The 16,278-nt window shown below is 40.5% G+C and overlaps 1 protein-coding gene across 1 annotated transcript in view; it reads left to right on the plus strand.

The window, feature by feature from the left end:
- COL4A2 (collagen type IV alpha 2 chain) overlaps window positions 1–16,278 on the plus strand; it is a 153,000-nt gene that overhangs the window by 101,468 nt on the left and 35,254 nt on the right. Inside the window, exons 7-20 of the mRNA XM_068170371.1 lie at window positions 1,476–1,592; window positions 2,230–2,301; window positions 3,862–3,897; window positions 3,990–4,052; window positions 6,580–6,615; window positions 7,285–7,326; window positions 7,853–7,927; window positions 9,091–9,135; window positions 10,340–10,402; window positions 11,166–11,210; window positions 13,674–13,727; window positions 13,998–14,064; window positions 15,491–15,592; window positions 16,103–16,258. Coding sequence (XP_068026472.1) covers window positions 1,476–1,592; window positions 2,230–2,301; window positions 3,862–3,897; window positions 3,990–4,052; window positions 6,580–6,615; window positions 7,285–7,326; window positions 7,853–7,927; window positions 9,091–9,135; window positions 10,340–10,402; window positions 11,166–11,210; window positions 13,674–13,727; window positions 13,998–14,064; window positions 15,491–15,592; window positions 16,103–16,258 — 973 coding nt within the window. The remainder of the gene's footprint in view (window positions 1–1,475; window positions 1,593–2,229; window positions 2,302–3,861; window positions 3,898–3,989; window positions 4,053–6,579; window positions 6,616–7,284; window positions 7,327–7,852; window positions 7,928–9,090; window positions 9,136–10,339; window positions 10,403–11,165; window positions 11,211–13,673; window positions 13,728–13,997; window positions 14,065–15,490; window positions 15,593–16,102; window positions 16,259–16,278) is intronic.

Here is a 16,278-nt window from a genome sequence, read left to right on the forward strand (position 1 = left end):
AAAGAAATCTGAGTCACTGGAATCCCTGGACAGAGTTCCCAGGCTTGGGTTTCCTTTGTAGTGCTTCCTGACACAGGGCCCTGTTCTGCAGCCCACGCATCCACATCCACTATGTTTTCACCCTTTCTTTGTTTCCAGAAGATCTCCCTATTGAGTTCCAGGGCTTTCTCTCTCACAGTCCTCCTCCTCTCTTTTAAAGGAAAAGCAGAAGACCCTCTTTTCCATTCCTATTAAGGATCTTGTTCATCTCACCACGTCATACTGAGTTTTCTCTAAGCACTGTAATGTCTTGGGAAGGAGAGTAAATCACTCCCCTGTGAAACTCCATATTGCTGTATCTGGACCAAGGCTTCTCTTACTTGAGCAAGTTTGCTTCTTCAGCCCTACATTCCCAACCGCTGTGAGAAGTAATGCCTTCAGACAGTAGTTGAACCTGCATACTTATTGTGTGCCCTGTGCTTAAGCTCCCTTACCCTTTTCACTCACTTACACTCTCCAATCAGTTTTCTTAGGCCAAGACTTAATGCTGACCATTAGAAGGCATCAGACAGATAGGCATATATACAAACTGTAATGGTAGAGTGGTGAGATGTGGGACTGGAGGCTAATGGGATGAAGGCAAGTCTGAATCTCTTCTGGGATAAGGAATGCCAGTATATGATACTTTCATATTAAAGATATGAACAGATTTATTTTTCTTCTAAGTAAGGGAGCTGAAGCAAAGGAAAAAACAGTTGGTTTAGATAAAGAAGGGAGAAATGGTTTATGTTGGTTTCTGGTTTTTCTGGCTGTGCCCCCTGGAACAAAGAGCTGCTCAGAGGTGTCTTTGCTTCTCATCAGTCCCAGTGCAAAACAGAAGCAACAACATTTAAGGTGAATGTGGGTACAGTGATGGAAATCCAATTTGAGACAAGAGTAACTGCCTTAGAGGCCCAGTGTGGAAGCTCTGCAGTGCCCCTGGCTCCCTACTGTTTCCTTCTCATCTTCATACTTACAGCCTCATCACAACACTCAGCCTAGCTCCAAAAGCATCTCTGCCTGTTTTAACAGCTTGGAAACTGTTCAAAGCCAGCAAGAAACCTTTCTTCCCACTCTTCCAGTGTGAAGCACTGAAATGCTTAACAATCCCAGTTCTTGGTGGCTCCCTGCACAGCAGCCTCATCTGGCTTAGTTCTCTGTCTAACAGAGCCTGCATTGAACACAGCTTTCCTACCCTTTCTGAAAGGTCCTTCGCTACTCATTTTTTCATGCTGTCTGGGGCATCTGGTTCAAGCTGCAACTATATTAAAAAAAAAAAGCACTGTCTGTTTCTGTCTTTGAAAATCTGAGTTTCCCATGGATCCAAGCCTTGGGCTTAATGTGAGAATGTCTAAATACTGTGTGACTACAGGAAAAGGAAAACTAGAAACAGATGGGTAGATAAACACTTTTTTTTAATTTCTTTTTTTTTAAAACTTTTTTTTTCTTCTCAACAGGGTCATCCAGGGCAACCAGGACCAAGGGGGAAACCAGGTCATGATGGCTGTAATGGGACAGTAGGTGACCCTGGTGACTCGGGGACTCCCGGATTCTCTGGTTTTCCTGGCACCATTGTAAGTAGCTGACAGCAAACGAGTACCTGAAGCTAAGGTCATTGCTGAAGTGTCATTCACATGTGTGTTGTAAGCAAATGGGACATCTTTTATTGGAGCTCCCTTTTGGCCCAGCAGAGCGTACTTACCATGGACACACTGCACTATGCTTAGTTATTAGATTTCAACTAGGGCTATACCTGTCGCATAGGTCTTCCAGCTTTATCCAGAAGCAATAAATAATATTAAACTCATAATTCCTGATGAAAGTAAGCTTTTCCTACTCTGCCCAAGGCCAAAGTATTGGCTTTCCATGGTGTGATACTTAGGATCATGCTGAGGTGACCAGTGTGGCTCCTGAATTTCCCAGGGCCTGTGTCAGCTCTGGGGAGCTGCAGCTGCTGCTCTAGCTAGGAGGTGCTGACCTGTAATGCCATTCTTAGGGAATGGGGGATTCTTCTTGTGGAATCAGAAATTCATTTTTTTACATGCTGTGAGAGTTTACACTTTGGTTTTAAACCATTAAAATCTCTGCTTCTGAACAGTGGTATGTGTATACTCATGAAAACTCCAACAAATATTTTTTGTTACTGACAGCTGTTTACGTGCTAACATAAATGTTGTGAAAGCTTACCTCTATTATTTTGGTACCCTCCAGGGAGTCCAAGGGCCAAAAGGCCAGAAGGGGGAGCCCTATATATTGCCGCCGGACATTGCAAGCCAATACAGGGTATGTCTCTAAATCCTGAGAGTTACTCATGCTCAGCACAGTTTTACTAGCAGACAATGGAGAGTTATTTTTTCTTACACTTGGACAGACAAGTCCCAAGAGGCCTATTTCAGCACTATGCAAGCTGTGCAAAGGCAGCTTCTTTCTCTGGTTACAGCAAAGTCTATCTGATATCCAGGGGGAAAAAAATCTCTGCTCACTTATTTGCAAGAAGTTGCAGCATACAGGTTGATTGCAGAGGCACTGAAGATGTTGTAGTTTTAGTATTACCGTCTTTGTGTAATTACTACCTTTGTGTCATGCATGCCAAAATCATTCCTTTGTCATATTTTTGTCCATTGAATGATTGTAATTAATATTAGCATCCTTTCTATATAATTTTCATGCAGAAGTTTGGTTGACTTGGGATAAAAAGTGCTTCAATATATTAGTTAGTCAGTAAACCCCAAGTATTTCTATGGGTGCTTTTGCTGTACCAATCCTTCAAAATTGTTTTGCAATCACTTTTATCACTTTCTCCTATAAAGATTCTTGTATAATTTGAAGGTATCAGATAAAGAAAAGGGTTTGCATGTGCTGTTAGAATATAAATTGTGACAAATTTATGTACAAAGCCACATCTGAGCTGTTCTTGGCACAGAGGGGATCTGCTGACATTGTTCGTGTATATTTTGTGCCAGTGATGAATACAAAAATACGTTTTTCATTGACATATTTATAAGCTGCCTGTATTTTTAATGGAATCTTCCTTTACTTTCAGAAACTCTTTAAATCTGCCCTTGTTGGTATCTAGGAATGGTTAAGGAATAACTAAATAATGATAAAGAATTGCTCAAGTATATTGTAGCCAAAGATACCAACACCTGTATTCATTTCATAAAGTACTTGGTTCCCTGAAGTAGTCTGTTAACTAAATTCAAATTAATTAGAATAGTTCAGATGCTATTCAAAATGATTGAAGGTGTTTGGACTAAATACTGTGTTATTTATGGGCATTGCAAAGTCTTTGTGCTAGAACATTTTTTGATCGAATTTCCAAAAACATTTCAACATGTACTGCAGTTAAAATATGTGGTCAGTGAAAACAGTGTGTTCTAAATGCTTTTAGTGACTCAGAAGAGAATCAAAATGATTCTGTAATCCTCATGCAACTCAGGAAAAATGAGCTTGTACATTTTGGCTAATGGTGTAGCCCTAATTTAAGCCACTGGCTAAATAGGATATTTCAGAAAAAAAAAAGAAAGAATTAAACTTGGTGTGTTCTCCATGTCAGCCTTGTAAATTGGATCCCCAGCAAACTTTATACCCTCCTACTCTCTTGTGTACAGCTGTACTACATACAGAAAACACAAGATCTGTGTGCCCCATGTTCAGTGATATCAACACCTGTATTGAATGCATCTGTATATAAGGATTTGTGTAGCGTTGATGTTATGATTAGCTTTCAGAGTGAGAGAGAAAAGTGGAGTGAGGAAAAAGATTTTATTCAATTTTATATGTAGTATTTACTGCATTTTTTGCCTTTTTTTTTTTTTTTTTTTTTTTTTTTTTTTTTTTTAGGGAGATCCTGGTGATCCAGGGCTCAATGGCTTTCAAGTAAGTACTATTGCAGCAAATGTAATAAATTCTCAGTAGTAACTGATATCAGGACAACATTAACTGATGGTTTGTTTCTTATTTATTTAAAGGGATCTCCAGGGGCTCTGGGTATTCAGGGACCTGTTGGTCCAAGAGGAGAGCGAGGAAGACCAGTAAGTATATTTGAAATATGTTCTGTAGAGAATGAACCTAATAGATAAATTATCTCAGCAAGTTCTATTATGTTGGTTTGTAACCTAGCAAAAGGATAATAAAACCAGGTTAGAAATAGCAAGTGCATGTGTCCTTGGCTGCAAAACCTTTTAAAACTCACTGTGAGACACTGATTCTACAAGGATGAATATTGCAAAAAGAGATATAGTTTCTTTCAGCCCATGTTGCCAGAGGCTTTTAATTTGTATTATATTTCTTTAACCTCCTTGAAAGTGCCATGTTTGTAAAAATTATTCAGTGCTGACCAGTCTACATCCCCCTACATTGATTTGTCAAAAATATCAGGATCTAAATATGATGTCTTTTCTGCTCATAAAAGACGTGTATATTAACTCTTCACAATTTCCTACAGAAGACTGAACAGATGGAATAGAATAGAATTAACCAGGTTGGAAAAGACCTTTGAGATCCTCAAGTCCAACCTATCACCCAACACCATCCAATAAACTAAACCATGGCACCAAGTGCCTCATCCAGTCTCTTCTTAAACACCTCCAGTGATAGTGACTGCACCACCACCCTGGGCAGCCCATTCCAGTGGCCAATCACTCTTTCTGTGAAGAACTTCTTCCTAACATCCAGCCTAAACTTCCCCTGGTGCAGCTTGAGACTGTGTCCTCTTGTGCTGGTGCTGGTTGCCTGGGAGAAGAGACCAACTTCAGGTAGTTGTAGACAGCAATAAGGTCTCCCCTGCTAGATAACATTCTTCATTACTCTTTAGAATACAATCTTATTTTAAAACTATTTTCTTTTTTTTTTTTCCAAAACCAACATTTACAGCATTGATGTATAGAACTGTTTCTGAATAGTTTTGGGGGAAGATTGTATTCTCTCCAGATGCCATTTTCTACATACCTTGTTACCATGATTAATAGTTTTATGGGTGAGAAGCAGTTGTTCGAATTCAATATATTTTGGGGTTTTTTTATGATTGCTTTATAGCATTTGCTTTTTTGTTTGTTCTACCAAAATTCACTTCAGACCTGTTCTAGATCACTGATCTGAGGGGGAAAGAAATTAATTCAAAGCTTCTTACACAGAACTTCTACAGCTGTTTTCAGGGACACCTCCCTCAAGAAAGGTAATTTCTAGGATGAAAACAATGGCATGCTAAGCCTTTCCAAAGGTAGTTTTCTGCAGTGGCCTGTTTTATCATCTGGAGTAAGCTGCACTTTGTCTCTCTGCACTGGCCCTCCTGAGGGGAAAACACTTTGGTCCTTTAATTAATCTTTCTCTAGAGTGAACCCACAAAGTTCATGAGCTTCACATAGAAGCCCAGCCTGCAGTTACTCATATTCCCAGATATGTGTCGTGGATGTTAGGAGTGCTGGGAACCATACATTTTCTGAGCTCCATGACTATATCTTTCTGGTTGCCATCTTGGCAGCATCTCTTTTGAGCACTCTTACAGAATGAATGGATCCCCACCATCTTTAGCTCTTAACAAAATACTATCTTTACTGTCCCTGAAGATGTGACTTGCTTCTATGAGGAACCAGGGAACATGGCTCCCCCAGGACCCTGCAGGGCCTCCAGGCAGTGGGATGCCCTGCACAGTGCACCTGCCCAATATATTAGACAACAGTTCACAGGCTACTTGACGAACCAAAACTGATTCAAAAATATTCTTTCAAGACAAGTCTACTGTTCATGCACACAAACGTACATAGCAGAGATGCCTAACAAGTTCAGGTTTCACCTGAATGTTGCTATCTTTTCCTTGCAGGTTGAGGATTGATCTTGCATAATCCAGTTACATCCCCTTTGGGGCTTAGTAGATGGATTGCAGGTCTTTCTCTTTTCTATGCCTCTTGTTCACTATCTTCTGTGAACAGCTCATATTTCTTATTCACCTCACCTTTTCCTCATTTGACAGCTTTTAATGTGTTTAGCCCTTTGGAGCCTCTTAACTACCTCAGCTGACTGAAGCAAGATAGATTGTCTCTCCAATTAATGGCTTTCCTACTACCCTTCTTGTTAGACTCTGGCAGCTTTTATCCCCCTAATAGTTTCATTTCCCACCATCTTCCTTGGATTTCACTCTGTACATACCAAATAGGTAATCTGAGATGCATATAGTAGTTCAACTCCCTTTACAGATGAATGCAGTACCAAGACACCAGTTCAGTGAAGTAATTAAAGATATACTTAACTTTAGGTATGATCTTAAAATCAAGATCCAAAACCACAAGTTCTTACTACTTGAAAAAAAAAAATAATAATGGTGGTTTCTTCAGGCCTGTGCTTGGGAACTGCTACTCTGTTAGGAAGGATTACTGTGTGACTTAGCAGGGTGTTTTTCAGAACAGTAGGCACAGCTAATGTAGTGAGGATAATACATTGAATGCTGAGGAATACATTACATTCTAAATATGTGCTTCTGTTTCAACATAAAGTAACTGACCTCCTGCATGCATTGATTGGAAAGCAACAAGTAACTTGCTCTCCCCTGTTGTGCTTCCCCAGGGACCACCAGGGCCCCCAGGAGCACAAGGACCACAAGTAAGTCTTTGTGTCACAGTTGTTTATGTTGATTTTGTGTTGCTGAAGTTTATCCAAGACCCACTTCAAGGCAGTAAAATAAAGAACCACAGGCTGTACCAAAGGCTGTGTAGCACAAGACCTTCTGTGCTGGCTGCATACCATGAGAAGTTAATCTTACACTGGGATCGCCTGCCCTGAAAAGATTAAACCAGTTCTAGAGCCAGATTTAATTTGCTACTGTAGTCACAGTAGCTTCCCATGAACAGAGAATCCTTGCAGTCTTTACAATATTCAATTATATTTCCATATCAAAAATAGATAAGCTCATTGTTCCAGCCCACTTAGGTATTTTTATTTAAGATTCGGTGCTATCAAAAACTTAAAAAAGAAATGCTTGATCTTTTCACAACATTAGTCAGTGAATGCCTCAGGTTGTGTTGTAAGAAGCACTGGTAGCAGGAGATTTTAATTACAGTTGTCTTTCTGAAGGTTTAGGACTATAAAAATATTTTTAAGTCTGTAAAAATACTTTGAGATAAACCTGGACTACTATTTGATTGCAGTTCTTTAGTGGTGTCCTGCAGACTCGTAAGCCTGAGAAGGCCTTGAAGCATGTTTATATTTAAATTTTCCATTAGAAAACTGAGTTGTACACTTGGTAAATCTTGACCTATATTTTTTTTGCAGGGCAACAGAGGCCTTGGTTTCTATGGAGAAAAAGGTGAACAGGTAAAGGAAAACTAATGAATTAATATCAGCACTAAAGGACAGTTTGATGTTGTTTGCTGTTAAGAAGGAACATATTTTAAATACTTAATTTGTGATTGTATTACGTAACTGTAAGAGAAAAACAAACAAGTTTGTTAGATTTGACAGTAATTATCATCACCATAAGGGATGTCATAGCTGAACTAACTTCTACATGTCTAGATCTAGCTGTGCCCTCCTTTGCGCCAACACAGAGATAACACTTCTGAAGTTTGTAAAGCCAGACCACTTTATATGAAGCGATAACCTTTTCGGTCATTCTGGAAACATAGAGGGCAAGAGCGAGTATTGCCTATGTGTTAATCCCAGCACAAAATAAATTTATCTTGCCATCAATTTATCAGAAATTTGGAACCATACTCATAGAAGGGACAAACCTGCGTTACTCTTTTTGTGGCAGTTTCTTGAACCCTGTGCTGATCAACAGATTGACAAGGTAATGCAAGTACTTATTGCTAGTAAATGTACCCTTATGCTTTTGTTCCAGGGCCCCCCAGGTCCTCCAGGTCCACCAGGGCTTCCTACAAGAGAACTGATGGGTGTCCCTTCTGATAAACACAAGGTAACACAGCATATTTTGCCAAAATGCATAAGGAAATAAGAACTCTGCAAATGCCAAATTTAACATACTGTGCAAATGTCCTTTTACATATAGTACTTTAATATATAAAAAGAGAAATCTGCCTCTTTTCCATAGCTTGGATCATGAAGTATTTATTGAAACTAGGGTGGCTGAAGTCATTCAGAAAGCACTTCTCACAGCCTAGAGATGCTTTAGGCAAACTTGTTCTTTTTTTTAACTGTGCAGCTACTGGCCATCACACATCCTCTCATTTTACAAGCAGAAACACCTGCTGAGAAATCATCCATTATCTTATTTTTCATAATAGTGAGTGAAATTTTCTTCCTAGAAAAGAAGCATTTTTTAAGGGTAGCTATCTGAATTACTGTGTTTGGTTATATAATATCTATATGGCACAGATATTTGTAAACTTTTTCATCTGTATTGGAGAAAACCTCAGCAGCAAGGGGCAGTTTCTTGCTGAGAGCAGAGGTACTCATGCCCTGTATGCACGTATTCTATATCAGACACCAACCTCCAGACCAGTGGTTTTTCACTCCACTATTGAAGTTAGGAAATTCATGTGGCTCATGCAATTTCTGCAGTAAGATAGGTTAATTGGTATGATACTGAAAGATGGAAAATGCCTTTAACAAGTCTGCAGTCTGCAGTAGGCAACATACATGTTGGGATTTCCATGACTGAGCAGAGATGCCCACATACTAGCTACTTATCTGGAGAGCCTTTCTATTCAGTGGAGATACCATCAATATAGTGACTAGGCTTTAAGCTATGGTTTGTTTCATCCTAACAAGAGCTCTTTCTTGCTTTTGATCAGACTGATTGTAGATAATCAGTAGGTAAAAATGGGAGAAGTGCATGTATTTGTAGGCATAACTCAGACACTCACCACCCATACATCTCATGAACAAGCCCGGAAACAACCTCAGGTGTATGCATTCCCAGAAACCTTTTTAAAAGCTGACGTAAAAACTTCTTATGAAAGCATGCATTTCATGTAACAAGAGTATAAATAATGAACAGCACAAAGGTGGTGGTGTGTTTTTCTCTTGATCAACTTTTTTCACTTTATGTTGTAGAAAACTTACTGAAACGTAAATGGGAATGTCTATCATGTCTGAATACTTTTTCTTTATTGTTAGGGTGAAAGAGGAGATCCTGGACAAAAGGGAGAAGCTGGAATTCCAGTAAGTCAAGTGGAGAAAAATAATGACAAACAATAATATTGGAGTTAATACTGGTGCATTCTTCATTGAAATGATGCAATATACAAAGCAACATAAACGGAGACATCAGTTCTGATGCTTTAGAAAAACTAAATAGCATAACACCTAATAACTCTGCAGTTCAGTCAGTTGTTCTTGTACTGGTTTACCAAAACGAGAATTTCCCTCACACACTTTTTGATTTTAGCTTTAACTATTAATAAATATCATTATTGCTGCTGATCTGCTGATCTATGTTTAAAAATTCCAGTAAACTGCACTAAATAAGTATATATGGAAGTTTCCTCTGTCCTATTCAATCTGCTCTCTAGGACATGCAGACTTTTGGGTCTCATTGATCAGTAAGCCTGTTTGTTGAGTAAGCAGACAGTAATCCCATGTGTTGCTGTATCGTTTAGAGCTGTCAACCAGGCTTGAATGAATGTGGTTTAGTTAACTCACAGACAACCTCTAGTCTGTCTAAATAGCTTTGCCATTGAGTGGTTCTTTTTTACTGCTGAGAGTGGTTTAAAATGCAGTCTTTACCAATTAGGGATGCCTCACTGAGCATTTTGCAGAGCTTTATTTTCTCAGATGGTCTGGTCAGCTTCTCTGCAAGGTTATGGGAGAAGGTCACAGTGTGAGCCCTGATGCCCTCCATGTGCAGTTATTATCCAGCTCTTCAACTGTTGGTCATATTTTGCACATGCAGAATTTTGTTGGCTGCGTGAGGATAACCATGGATTTTGTGCTGATGTAGCAAAAGGGTCTGTGTTTATTTCTGAGTTTTTTGCTAGTGAGATGGATAGCAACATGCCTGTGTTTGCCAAGTATCTCGGTCTGGGCATCAATTGAGTTGGTTAATTAGTTGTATAGTTGAACAATTGCTTTGGCTCTTCTTCAGAGTTGCTTTGGCTCTTCTTCAGAGTTACAGAAGAAAATAAAGGAGGAGGAGATGATAAGAGGGAAACCCTATCCTCTCCCTAATAGCCTGTGATGGCTATTGTAAAGAAGGAAGCATGTTACACTTCATTTTAAGGACAAGAGTTCTTTCACATGCAGCTATTATTAGATCCTTCATGTGTTATACTGATGTCTTCTTCCTGTTTGGCTTCCCTAAAACAGTATTACAAATTTTTGTCACATAATGAAGAAATATGTTGAATTGACATGTAATGTTTCCTAGGGTGTACTTCTCTTTCCTCCTGAAAAAGGTGAAGAAGGGGTAATGGGCTACCCAGGACAAAGGGTAAGTCAGTCATTAAAGGTAAAATTCACCCAACTGAATGTGTAAATCCAAGATGAGAATTTGATTTCAGGAACAAAACCCAGATTAACTAACTATAGAAACAATAGTTCTACAGCCTGTCAGGTTGTGGCCAGCTCAGAACTTTCTGATAGAGAAAAGTGAAAAGGCCATTTTGAAGTGGTAGTGGGAGAAGGGCCCCCCGAGACTCACAGGTATGCCTGTGCCATCATCGGGAAGTCTTGTGCACCTCTTACCTAAAGCTGTGCTCACTAACTGTAGTTACTGTCCTGATCCACAAGAGACCGTATTTCACTGCTTCCATCTTAGCTCTCTTCAGAGTACTGTTTACAAACACGAGTTTGGCTCTGGTTACTTGTGACCCCAGAAAGAAAGCTAATTTAAGTATTACTAATATGTAGCACCTACAGATGCTTCCTTTGAGACAGTGTTTCTTAAGTGCTTAAACAGAGGAAGAACAGTACTCAGCATATATTAAAAAAAAGCCCTCAGTTGTCTTCAAAATCCTCACAATCAGTTTAGTAAGCATTGATTAAAAGATAGAAATCAAACACCAGATTGGATTTGAAACCCATGCTCTTTGCACCATAAATGAATGTCATTGATAAAGTATCTGAACTCTAACTGATAGTGTTAAGAGTTTCAAGCTGACAGATTTATTTTATCTAAGAAATAACAATGATTCGTAACCATTAGGATGTTATGATGTCACTTTGTTTTGCTCATTTTATTGTGTCTGCAATAGGGACTGCCTGGCATCAATGGTTTTCCAGGACTCAGTGGAGAAAGAGTGAGTATTTCATACAGGACTGTTGTTTTTAACGCATATGTAGACAATCTGTCTGAAAAGTAAACTCTAGAGGAAAAGTGCTGCCTGTAATTACACCAGCTGTAGTCTAACCAATATCATATGGATTCATCCATCATTGTGATTTTGTGTCAGTTATTCTTCTCATCAGTGGTGGGGGGGGGGGGAAAGAAGTTAAAAAAAAAAGGGCCTGTAATTAAAGTTGAAGTCTACTTTGCATAAAACATGACCATGTTTTGAGAGCACCATGATTTCTGTAATTTTCTATCTACATGCAGAAACTTAGTTTTTTGAATAACTTTCTGCAGATGTGGTTGAGATGTATGGTTATCTTGTTTATGACAAAAGGAGAAGGAAACAGATAAATATCCCAGTTAAATATGTGTCTCTGTGGGAACACACACAAATATTTAAAATAGCATTCTCTCAGACAGAGAAGATCTCATACTTTTGGTCTGGTCTCAGAAAAGGGCTTCTTCAGTCAGTATTAAGAAATTACTTCCATGAGGCATTGTGGAAGCTATGGGATGAGTGACTTTTCCATGCATCTCCATCCTTAGTTGTTTAAGGATTGCCACCCAGACATCATAATAATAACGTGGAACAGCTGGGACATGAAAGTACGTGAAATGTACAAAATCATATTTGCACAGCTGTCTGGTCCAATCACACAACCATGTGGTGTGAAAGGGACTATGTGATTGGTGATAGGTACCTGGAGAGGCAGATGCAAAACACATTAAAGTCTACTAAAAACCTTAACATAGGTTCGTGCTCCAGTCAGAAACGGTCAGAGTCGCCTTCTTACTGAGAATGAATCTTGGCAACAATTTTAGTGAAAGGTGCATTGTTTTGATTGGACTGTCATTGCAGAACATGTATATGGGGGGGATGTCCTACTTAGCGTGGTGTTGTGACCTCCTTTTTGTTGATATTTAAATGAAAAAGGAAGGAAGGAAGGAAGGAAGGAAGGAAGGAAGGAAGGAAGGAAGGAAGGAAGGAAGGAAGGAAGGAAGGAAGGAAGGAAGGAAGGAAGGAAGGAAGGAAGGAAGGAAGGAAGGAAGGAAGGAAGGAAGGAAGGAAGGAAGGAAGGAAGGAAGGAAGGAAGGAAGGAAGGAAGGAAGGAAGGAAGGAAGGAAGGAAGGAAGGAAGGAAGGAAGGAAGGGAGGAAGGGAGGAAGGGAGGAAGGGAGGAAGGGAGGGAGGGAGGGAGGGAGGGAGGGAGGGAGGAAGGGGGGAAGGGAGGAAGGGAGGAAGGGAGGGAGGGAGGGAGGGAGGGAGGGAGGGAGGGAGGGAGGGAGGGAGGACGACTAAGTCCCGTTTGCACACAAATGAAGCCGCGGTGAACTAGGAAGCTGTCGGCTTCAGTTTTAGGACTCCAGCTCCACCTAGTGTAAGGAAATTTTACACCTCATACTCAAGAGGCTCCTCATCGTAGAGAGGTCTCTGAAGCGGGAAGCTTAGTTCGTGGCAGCTTGCTGAAAGCTGTGGTATTTGTACTGCTTCAAAACTGCACCAAGTGACTTACAGAGCTGGTTATTAGCATTCGGGTTACGTGTAGGAGTTGTGCTCCCTGTGATACTTGGGAGATGCTAGATTTTAAAAGTGATGGATAACAGTCTAACAGTGTGAATTGCTGAGTAAAGCATACAGAAGAGGCATCTCTGAAATCTGTCCTTTGCTCTGTGCACCCCCAGCAGCTGAACTGCGCTCTCACATGACAGCACGTACCATGGTTTTCCACACAGGTTTTAATCCATGTGCTTTGGATCTCAGACCTTTAAAAGAATGAAATGGGCAGGATCTTAAATATTACATTTACTGGATTGAGGATGGAGAGTTTTCTCTGGGATATGGCATGCCAGGTGGTGGGAGAATTTGATGAAGGCACCTTCAGGGCTGGTCCTAAGTTGTTGTCTTTTAGCCAAACAGATTCCAGCCACCTGGAAAATGGCAAAAAGGACCTGTGCACTTCAGTGCTATTTCACTGCTTGCTGTTGACATTCGAGTGAAAATATGTCCACTTGTAATGATTCAGGCTTGTTTAGTCTTGTTGGAGCAGGTCGGTGTATTCTGGCTGCCTGGCCCATGTATCTCAGGGTCAGCTAGCATGAAGGGGATCCCCTATCTTGCCTATCCTGCAGCCTCCACAGGGTGGTGTCAATGTAGGTGCTTCTTCCATCTGCAACACTGCTAGGGGTGACAGATCCTGGGCCACAGCAGGTCCCTCTGGCCTTGATGGGACTTAGGTTTGGTCAAAGAGATGGAACATCAGAAAATGAGGAGAATTGATGGGACACAAATTACTACAGCCCAGGAAGACAAACTGCTCAGCTCTGTTACATAATTTTCACATGAACATCAGAGCAAGCCAGCTGCTACAGATCAAATAATTTTATTCCCTTTCTGATAAAGAATAATTCAATCATTTTTATTTGTATTACAGGGTTTTCCAGGATTAGATGGACAACCAGGTGGCTATGGTCCTAGTGGAAGCAAGGTACTGTTCAACTTTCTTTTTCTAGAAGCAGTAACCCAATAGTAATTTAGGGTTGGTTTTTTTCTTTTCTGCCATGTGATATCATTTGTATACATCACCATTGTAGAATCAGCTATCTGCTTTATTAACTTGAAATCTCCAAAATTTCTTAAAAGTCATGTCAATGGTTTTGAAAGCTTTTCCTTTGTGTTTCATGGGCATACTTCCCATTTTAAAAGAAGTTTTCAAGATTCACGTGCTTAGATGTAATACTTCAACTTCTGTTAATAGGGGGAGCCGGGCGAGATGGGTCCTCCAGGACCAGTCTCCTATTTTCCATCCCGCATCCCAAGGAAAGGTGAGTTTTGCACAGATTGCTTATTGTTTGCTACCTTCGACACAGACCAAAAGCATGAAATTCTGAGAGTGAGCTCCTTAAAAACCTGTAGCTTGCTAAACTGTTCCAGGTCTAATCACTTTCCCAGAGACTGCTCTGATCACCTTTTTGCAGACAGGTGCCTTCTTTATCTCTCCTACAGAAGCTGGCTTGCTATACAAATGGCATCCGTGCATATTCCTATGATCAGAGGGAAGAAGCAAGAAAAAAAGTGTTTGACTTTGTTGTCCAGTAAAAGATAATGGAAGAGTCTGTCTTCTGCATCCTGTTTCAGAGACTCTGATAAAGTGCAGCAATGGCATCACAGCAGAGAACATTCCTATAATTCATATTTATAAAGAATAAAGAACAACAAATAGCTATAGGATAGCTATAGGGCAGGCAGCTCTTCAGCATGGATTCAGCAGTGCCTTTCCCATTTGACAAAGATGTACTCATGGGGAAGGAAGCAATTAGTGGTCATGAGGTGTTGGGTGACAGGTTGGACTTGATGATCTTTGAGGTCTCTTCCAGCCTTATTGATTCTATGATTCTATGATTCTAAGAAAGAAGCTTTTCTGGTTTTTTTTCTTTTTTTTTTCTTTTCTTTTCTTTTTAACGGACAAATTTCCGTTGTGGTCTTTTCACTAGGCTTGTAGCAGCCACTGTGAGCTGTCCTGCAGAGCTGTGGTCGCTCTGGCTGGCCAGACTAGAAGCACATAAAAGGTGATACCCATTTGCCAAGACCAAAACTATTCTAGGGAAGGTGCCAGCAAACAGCAGATAATCACATGCTATTGCCCCAGCCTGCTTCCTCATACCATTGAGTTTACGGGTCTTGTTGAAAGCCAGAAAGTCTAACAATGAATGTTTTCCTTCCTCCCAGAAAAGGGGGAAAGGAGGCCCAAAACATTGTTCAGATCATGCTGAACACCTTGCCAGGCTTTTAGGAGCAGAAAGACCATAGAAAGAGAGAGAGAGAGCAAAAGAGACAGGGAACTGGACACACCATATATGTTAAAATGGCAACTTATGGTAGGAAAAGGAAGGACTGTCCTCAGAGAGCTGGTCTTCTGTACTTCCCACAAGCAATGTAATGCTAGCAGCATATTAGTAAGAGAGATAAGCCCAGAAACTCCATACAATTCCTGTGACAGGCCATGCACAGCTCACAGGTATTTGAGCTTCAGAAAAATCTTCCAGATGCATTTCTTTGTTTGGACCGAGGCAACATATGGTAGCAGATTCCTGTATTTCTAGAGCCACCTTTGAGAAACAATTGCAAATTCTAATATTCTGAAGCCCTGAAGTTCCTAATTTACTATTTGAAGAATTTAGCAATCTGCAGTGTATCACAAACACCTTCATACTAAAATACATGTATTGTGGAACTGGGGATATCTTTCAGGTGCAAGAGGGGATCCAGGCTTTCCGGGTGCTTCTGGACTACAAGGAGACCGAGGAGAGCAAGGAGAACGTGGTCTTCCTGGTCTTCCTGGATTCTCTGATGGTAATATCCCAACAACACATTTTCCAACAGCTTAACTTTATAGTGAATTTTAACTGATACAGGGTCAGGGTAGCAGATTTCCATGTGCAAACCATGAAACATGCAGTGCAAAGCAGTAGATATGGCTCTGAGGGACATGGGTTAACACTAGACTTGGTAGAGTTAAATAAATAATAAATTGATGATCTTAAAGGTCTTTCCCAACCAAAAAGTTTCTGTGACTCTGATTACTGGCTCGGGGGTGGGAAATGAGAGGAGTATTTTCTTTCAGCCTCAATGAGGCCCTGGAGAAATAACTGAAGCAGAGATGATGACAGAGCCTTGCTTCCATAACTGCTATTGATTTGCTCAAGTGAAAAGTGCAACCTACCATTTTGGCTCTGTGCTAAATATTTTCATTTTTGCTTGCTTGCTAAGTGTATTTTTGAGTATTCCCTTCTGCTACATTCCAGCTCTTTCAGCAGAGTTGTTAAGAAACTGTCCTGACCTTCTTCCCTGGTTTTGTTTCAGCGGATGGAGATAAGCCAGGCTTACCTGGAGAAATGGGACCAAAAGGCGAAAAAGGTGAATTAGGATCCCCTGCTTATCAGATGGGCCCACCTGGGTTTCCGGGAAAGCATGGTGAACCAGGACTCCGTGGTCCACCTGGCCCTGCTGGATCCCCTGGTAAGTGCATGAAGATAGAT

This window comes from Melanerpes formicivorus, unplaced genomic scaffold (assembly GCF_026170545.1).
Source record: "Melanerpes formicivorus ecotype bairdi unplaced genomic scaffold, bMelFor1.0.p_v2 SCAF_1, whole genome shotgun sequence".
In the NCBI taxonomy this organism is placed as follows: domain Eukaryota; kingdom Metazoa; phylum Chordata; class Aves; order Piciformes; family Picidae; genus Melanerpes; species Melanerpes formicivorus.